Source organism: Megalobrama amblycephala, linkage group LG12, assembly GCF_018812025.1.
Source record: "Megalobrama amblycephala isolate DHTTF-2021 linkage group LG12, ASM1881202v1, whole genome shotgun sequence".
Lineage (NCBI taxonomy): Eukaryota > Metazoa > Chordata > Actinopteri > Cypriniformes > Xenocyprididae > Megalobrama > Megalobrama amblycephala.
The window spans coordinates 25,448,657-25,457,426 of record NC_063055.1 but is presented as its reverse complement, the minus strand read 5'-3'; the positions used below and the strand labels follow the sequence as shown (position 1 = coordinate 25,457,426).

Below are 8,770 nucleotides of genomic sequence, written 5' to 3'. Positions count from 1 at the left end.
TCATCGCAAAACGTTATGTAATTTACACCCAATTCTTTTATAATAGCCAAATTCATTATATGTAAATATAACCAAAATCTAAAATATATACACTTAAGTTTTATTTAAATCACAGCCCACAATACAAATACAAATACCAAATTGTTCACTGGCTGCTAAGGAATACTACTATATTACCAATCAGGTAAAGGTTTATAAAATTATATAAAATAAAATGTAATTATTTAATCACATCCCAAAAAGAAAGAAAAATGTAAATGTTCTTTCAGACAGAAATGCTTCACAGTGATGTGGTCTGAAGTTAAAAGATGATGAAATTAATAATTACTACAGCATGACAAACTACTGAGAAATTAGGCACTTTTCTAATTATATATATATATATATATATATATATATATATATATATATATATATAATTCAGATTAGCTTTGTTATTGAACTTGTCATTGTCCATCATAGAACTATGACACTAAAGAAGTACACTGGCATAAAACAAACCAGAGGTGTAGCAAATTTTTTAAAGAAATCTTACTGAGTAGTCTTTAAAACAGATGTCACCTTCCCAGACTCAAACATTTTAAGTGTTCTATGTTAGACACACACACCAACAGCAAGTGGTCCTATCCCACATCCTGAAAGTCCATTTGATTTGAATTTCTAGTGTAGTGGCTATTACAACATGTTGTGCAACTATTACAAAATGTTCTGGAATGTAATTTACTTGCCACTACACTAAAGTAAATTGTGAAAGTGTTTAAGTTTGCATTTGTGTTTGCCTTATGGAATGCTCAATGTTGACGTGTGTCCCAGGCTTTACATCATCTCTAATGTTGGTTTCGATCCCAGTGGTAATCCAGTGTTAAATACTTCCAGACATATCTACGACAGACCCTATCTTAAACACAGACGGGTTTATGATCAGTAGGTCTACTGGCCCATGTAGTACTTGGTTGGCACAAATGGCATCTTGCTGACCACTGCTGGTACTGCTTTTTTCCTCACTTCCACCTGGATTGATGTGCCCACTTTACTGAAGCCAGCTTCCACATAGCCCATGGCAACGTTTTGCTTGAGGCAGGGGGAGGGGCATCCACTGGTGACCTCACCTAAAATAAAGTGGGTGGGAAATAACATCATACGGGTTTGGAATGGCATGAGGGTGAGTAAATGATTACTTTGAACTATTCTTTTAAAGTGCCCATATTGTGCTATTTTAAAGGTTCCTAAATTTGTTTTGTAGGTCTCCTAGTACAATAGGTTTACATGCATCCAAGGTTAAAAAAAAAAAAAAAAAAATTATTTTAAACTTTAATTTTCACATAATATACATTGCAGCATCACATATAGTCTAACAGTGTCTGAATAGTTCTGATAAAGGATTCGGTCTCTTTAAACCCCTCCTTTTCGTGAGCCTACTCTGCTCTGATTGGTATGTCTGTTGTGATTGGTCTACAGCTTACAGTGCGCTTCGAGAAAAGAAAAAAAAAAAAACATGACTATATCTGAATTTCATCTCTGTAGGCTTCCTCAGCGCTTACACAATGATACAAACTCAGAAATAATGGTGCAAGCATTACCAAATCAATTCAAGCCTGAGTCCTCATCCTTTTGGATGTGCATGCAAAGTGGATTTGCTCTTGCAGCACAGAAAAGGGCATCTTCTCAACATGTTCACAACATGAACCAAACTCTTCCAGTGCTCAGCTACAACTATGGTAAGGTAATATCTGAAAAAGCATAATAGTGGCACTTTAAACACAAATGCATTTGTTACCTATAACCCTGCCATCAGATGACAGGATGGGTGTGTGTTGCCTGACAGGTGGTCCAGTGGAAATCAGTCCCACTCTCTTTCTCTGAGTTTTTGCCTTTATTTGTGGAACAATAATGTCAGCACCGGGGAAATCTCGTGTCTGTCGACGGCGCTTACCTTAACACAAACAAACAGATTAACACCCAATATACTTGCATGAGAACTGATAATAAAAGTCTTGACGCACCTATAGTCCAGACAAGACTTGCTTCCACAGGTGTGGTGGTCTCATCAATGTCATTGCCATAGAGACAAAGCCCTGCCTCCAGCCTGAGACTATCTCTGGCCCCGAGACCAGCGAGTTTCACCTCACTATTGGCTAACAGCTTTTCAGTCAGCGAGACAACGTCTCCAGGTGGTACTGATATCTGAATAAATCATGTGTACAGACAAGACATTTAACTCTAAATGCAGCCCAAAAAATATACACAAACCAACCCCCCAAAAAGTGTTTAAAACTGCTTATTTTAAGTTAATTTTATGTTAGATAATATTTCTAATAGTTATTATATTGGGAAAAAAAAAGATTTGTGCCACTAAATATTGATAATAGTCATTGGACACACACTGTTCAAGTCTTTAACATTTGTAATGTTTTTGAAAGAAGTCTCTTATGCTCACAAGACTGCATTTATTTGATCAAAATACAGTAAAACAGTTATATTGTGAAATGTTATTACAATTTAAAATAACTGTTTTCTATTTTAATATATGATCCTTCGGAAAACAGTTGAAAATGCTGAAATAAGCGCTGCTTAATATTTTTGTGGAAACTGTGAAATGTCTTTTTAAAAAAATCTGACAACTTACTGACAACAAACTTCTCCATGGTAGTAAATAATATCAGGATATATGTCATACAGTCAGATGGAGATCACACTCACCTCAACTCCATCCTCCCCTGTATATCCGCACCGTGTGACCCGGCAGCCCTGGATGCCAAACACTGGGGTCAATACACTGGTCATAAAGGTCAGCTTCCTGAGGTCATCACCCACACCCTTCTGTAGAACCTGGGCCATTGATGGGCCTACATACACATGAATAAACATACAATCAATCGAATGCCTGAAAATGTACATTATACATTTAAATAACACACGACCAATGTACTCTAAAAGCATAAAGCAGGAATGTGGGCAATATTACCATGCAAGTATATCCACAGACCCACGACTTACCCTGCAGAGCGATGAGACTTTCTTCCATGAACTCCAAATCTACATCATGACCTGCCGATTTGAACTCCTGCAGTCTGGCCTACAAACAAACACAAACTTTTGAGCAGAAACACATGCACACAAATAAACATACTCATAAATAAACTGATTACATTAAAGAATCAGATTCTCACACAACAGTATTTAATAAAACTGGAAATGAAAAATGTTAAGGAATTTGGATGCCCCCTTGTGGTGTTTAAGGATAGTTAATATAATCTTTGCAATATCTACAATACATTTTCACAGTCATTATAAAAAAATAAATAAAAAAAATTAAGTAAATGCCTTGATCAAACGATTAGAGCATGTTTAATTATCATTAATGTTACTGGCCTGCATATGAGCCGAGTCTTTGTCTGCACAGCCAGCATTGGAGACAACATACAGGTACTCCTGATCTGTCTTGGTCACAATCAGATCATCCATGATTCCTCCTTTAGCGTTTGTGAAGAGGGAGAGAGTGCCCTAAAAAAAAAAAAAAAAAAAATTATATATATATATATATATATATATATATATATATATATATATATATATATATATATATATATATATATATATATTTATTTTTTTGGATGACTAAAGATTTTTTTTTTTAATTCAAAGTTGGCATGAAAAGGAAATTGCAACAGTCTTTTCTTCCCTATTATGATGTATATCCAATTGAAACGGCTTCTCGAACAAGAAAAAATTTAGGGTAGGACTTGATTTTGTCCGTCTGGAATTGTTTGGATGGTTGTGGTTTGCCATTGCTGCAATCTAATGTGAGTGACAGGTTGCCCCGCTTTTGTGCCGAAAAATGGCATCAAGAGAAGAGCAGGGTTTCTAGAGATATTATGGAGGTAAATCCAAACTTTTTCAAGACCTTTTTAAGACCAAGTAAAGAAAATGTAAGGAATATATTGAAGGGAATACAATATGTCAATATTCTCTAAATGTAAATTTGTAGGGAGAAACACAATGAGTTATATTAGCAACACTTCAGCGTTTGAAAACAACTTCCAACAGATAATTACGTTTCAATTCATTTTCTTAATAAACAAAAAAGAAAGAAAGAAAAGAAAGAAAAAGAAATATTCAAAAAGTGCTCTCAACCACTAGAATATGTGATCACACTGCAAAAGCGTGATGTTCTTCCTAAGTATTTGTGTCTTGTTTTCCAGTGCAGTTGTCTAAAGATTCTTAAATCAAGATGCATTTACTGGAGATACAATATGAAATAAAATATGAAGTCTTGTTTTCTGCAAAATTGATTAAAATGATGTGAGTTTATGCTTATAAAAGACCAGATATCTGCCAATTTGCTCAGAAAAATCAACTTAATTCAAAGGGAAGTTTTCATAACTTCATTTTACACTTGCATCTGTGAATGTATCAAAGATGTTTAGATATTTGTATTAGAAAACAGGACAAAAATACTGATGAAGATTTTTTTTTATGCATGCAATATTTAATGCCATAACTTTATGAATTTAAGACTTTCTGCTCTGATTTAAGACCTTTTAAGGCCTTAATTTGTTTAAGGGGAAACAGAAACCCTGGAAGAGATGCAAGAGGGAGGGGAAGTTATTTTGATTAAAGATTATGAGGGCCCATTCATTTTGGAAAAAATAATGATGCAAACAGATAATTCATTTAAAATAAATACTGCAATAATATTTCATACACAAGTTTTGATTTCATGGTGACAAAGTTTGCAGTTATTAACACTGTGTGTGCATCATACCTGGTTGTCTTTTAGTTCAGCAATGTCTCCAACAATCAGAGACTCTATGAACTTCACTCTGTCTCTACCATAGACTTTAGTCTATGAGGAGAAAACAACAAATCAGACACATTCAGACACACTTCACACTACTACCTCATGATACACTTTAAACTGATGTCATTTTTATAATTTTTACTCTATTAAAATCAGTATTGCATCAAAAAAATCCACATGGATTGGTCTACAAACACCTACAAAGACATTTCTTTGAATGTCTACACACTGACCTGCAGCATGTGACTGACATCAAAGATGGAGCAGTGCTGGCGTGTGTGCATGTGTGAGTTAATGTGACTGTCTTTGTACTGCACAGGCATACTCCATCCCGCAAACTCCACCATCTTACCACCCTGAGCCCTGTGGAAATCATAAAGCGGGGTCTTCTTCAGTGCCACCTAGATACAGAGAAAAAGCAGTGCAAATAAATCCTGTGGGATGAAGTTAATATTTATATATTATAGTATAATAATATAGTATAATATTTATACTTTATTAAAAACTTTAATTTCCACGGTATCTTGTATGTTGTCCATCATGTTTGAGAGTTTAATAAATTACACAATAAATAAGATCCCGTGCGTGATACAGCTTATGGTACTGTGACCTTTGACCTCAAGAACTGGCTCCTGCCTATGAGTCCAGCCACTGCCACCTCACATTAGGCCACATTAGCTATTTACCATTTACGAAACCAGTCCAAAGTCAACCAAGTAGTCAGAATGAGAGACTAGAACGCTATCTGATCTACCAAGTGTGTGTGTGTGTGTGTGTGTGTGTGTGACTTTATCTTTATTACTTCAGGTTTCACACACAGCATTTAGTGAAGAGAAGTTTAGTGTCCTGTCAACTAAGACTACCAGTTTAATTATTTTAATAGTAATTATTGCAATTATTACACATGTATTTTCACAAGATCATATTATTTTAGTTATTAAATTATGGCCTGGTTTCACGGACAGGGCTTAGACTAAGCCAGGATTAGGCCTGAGTTCAATTAGGGTTTTTATGTAGCTTTTATAAATGTACCCTAGAAAAAAACGTTTTAACTTTTAAACCGCTTATGTACATCTGTCATTCAAAAAAAAAAAAAAAAAAAAAAACTCTCAGTGACTCATTGTCTGCGTTTGATGACGTGACTGGGTGTTCCAGATGGAAAAGAAAAAATCCCAAGTGAAGTGAACTTCTACAAAGAGAGCAGAGAGTGTGAACACTCCGTAGGGACCCAATATGAACAGGAGTTTGTGTTTCAGTGATTCAGAGTCAAAGCCGCGAGGACCCTGAACGGATGGACGCTCTCGTGCTCCTAATTAGCGCAGCAGCTCGAGCGGACAACAGCACAGCAGATGCCGTGTTCCTCGTGCATGAACGACACCCTGAGCATTAACAGACCACTAAAACCGCAATGCATTCAAAATCATTTTAAAATAAGAACTACACTGAAATGCACCAATTGCAAACTTTCCCTTTACACGCATTGCAGGGAATGATCATTAGTCTTTTGTCACGGTTTTGCAAAGGATTTGGTTTATTTTAAGTTGTTTGCACAGCTTAAGATGATTTTGATGGTCCCAGTACCGTGCATACCTCTGTGGAAGCTTGTCTGTTCTGCCGCCCCGTTACCCCCAACCCAACAGTCCGCGTGGTTTCCCTGGAAAGTCGGTTACAGAGTCCATTTGCAAAAGCCCGAGCAAGCATGTTGCGTTTCGTTTAGTTTCACAGCAGTTCTTCAAAAGCCCAGCGAGAGCAACACGATCTCACGGTGAACTGTCAGCTCGTTTGGACTCGACTCTCACTCGTAATTCTGCTTTCACTGCAAAACAAATTCAGAGAATCCTGGGAAATGTAGTTGGAATTCCTGACGCACACGTGCTGTTGAGAAATTGCCACAGACCATAAGAATATGGCGCATAAGAAATATAATATTTGATGTGACAAAGAGGTGGCCCTTAATAGCACTACTAAACAAACATAAATATGGCAACATAATGAATTATATTATATAAAATACTGGTCACAACAAAACGTATAATGTAATCTATGTATTTTTTAAACTATGAAGATAACACATTTCTCGGACTCATTTGTTTGGAAGTCCGACTCATTCGTGGAGCTTTTCTTGTCCAGTCCCGCCTCTGTGGACTTAAAGGTTAGTTCACCCAAAAAATGAAAATAATGTCATTTATTACTTACCCTCATGCCGTTTCACACCCATAAGACGTTCGTTAATCTTTGGAACACAAATTAAGATATTTTTGTTGAATTCCGATGGCTCAGTGAGGCCTGCATAGCCAGCAATGACATTTCCTCTCTCAAGAACCATTAATGTGCTAAAAACATGTTTAAATCTGTTCATGTGAGTACAGTGGTTCAATATTAATATTATAAAGCGACAAGAAAAAAACAAAATAACGACTTATTTAGTGATGGCCGATTTCAAAACACTGCTTCAGGAAGAATCCGAGCGTTATGAATCAGCGTGTCGAATCATGATTCGGATCGTGTGTCAAACCGCCAAACTGCTGAAATCACGTGACTTTGGCGCTCCAAACTGCTGATTCGACACACTGATTCTGATGCTTCATGAAGCAGTGTTTTGAAATCGGCCATCACTATATAAGTCGTTATTTAGTTTTTTGGGCACACCAAAAATATTCTCGTCGCTTTATAATATTAATATTGAACCACTGTACTCACATGAACTGATTTAAATATGTTTTTAGTACATTAATGGATCTTGAGAGAGGAAGTGTCATTGCTCCCTATGGAGGCCTCACTGAGCCATCGGATTTCAACAAAAATATCTTAATTTGCGTTCCAAAGATTAACGAAGGTCTTGGTGTGGAACGTCATGAGGGTGAGTAATAGCAAAGTCCCTTTAAGACAAGTCATTTCACTCGGCGGCCATCTTTGAAACGCCTCTCGGGCATCCTGGGCATCATGCAGTCTCTTTGAATGGGGAAACATCAAATTCTCCAAAACTGTTCACCAACCTTACGATTAAATTTCATATTTGAAATCACCAATGAAATCTAACAACAACCGGCTCATAAATTTAGTTTCTAAACGCTCGAATCATGACAAAAAACTGTATTTTTCAGGCTGGATCAAGCTAATGCGCATGCGCAGACCTAAATGCGCGTCTCTTCGGAGGCGCGCGTCTGACTGTTTCTATACACAAATCCGCCGCGAACTCTATGGGCGCCGCCATCTTGCCTGCCGCCATTACTGCGTGCCTGCGAAGTGTGACGGTGTGACACTTGCCGGTGCCCTCTAATGACATTTCAATTAAAGTTCATCCTGCTCATTAAAGAAAATGTCTGGTGAAAGGGAACATGGGTAGATGATGTCAGGCAGTGGCCAAAACTTACCGATAAAGGTAATTTATTGACAACATAATGTAATAATGTAAAAATGTAATGTAATGTAATTAAGAAGTGTATTAATTGATGACAACAATAAAACCGAACGCTGTCATTACTAGCTGTGTTGCTAATATGTTCACAAGCTTAAGTTTCAAATAATTATTAGGCCATCCTTAAAAATATTCTTGTTTGCCATAACCCGACCGACCCTGTCAATTTAGGACCGACCCAATTAATTATTTTTTCCCCTTTTAGTCCGACCGACTTGCCGATTGTAATTGCGTTAAGACCCACGGATTTTTTTTTTACTCTTCAAACAGCTAATACAAATGCAATAAAATGTGAGACACACGCAATTGACGCTTTTCACACGCTCTCACGCCACACATCCATTTTCTCACGCACAGAAAAATCGCGAAGTAAAGAGGACACAGAGACCGACAGACTAGACAGAGCAGGTTACTTATGATAGAAAAAAATCTCAGCTCTCAGATTCTGTCAATTTTATTACGAAATTCAAACAATAAATACCATTTTGGTGCTTGTAAATGTGACATGCTAGAAATACAGATTAAAAAATATTACAACATCAAACGACGTA

General features: G+C 36.7%; 1 protein-coding gene across 1 annotated transcript; it reads right to left on the bottom strand.

Moving 5' to 3' along the window:
- Positions 1-79: 79 nt before the first annotated feature.
- Positions 80-6,686, bottom strand: amt (aminomethyltransferase). Its single transcript, XM_048210008.1, has 9 exons — positions 6,392-6,686; positions 5,035-5,202; positions 4,766-4,846; positions 3,373-3,504; positions 2,998-3,076; positions 2,701-2,846; positions 2,004-2,184; positions 1,778-1,933; positions 80-1,109 (listed from the first exon to the last, which is right to left on the bottom strand). Exons 1-9 carry the CDS (start codon positions 6,500-6,502, stop codon positions 931-933), a joined length of 1,233 nt encoding a protein of 410 aa, XP_048065965.1. The 5' UTR covers positions 6,503-6,686; the 3' UTR covers positions 80-930.
- Between the last annotated feature and the right edge of the window lie 2,084 nt (positions 6,687-8,770).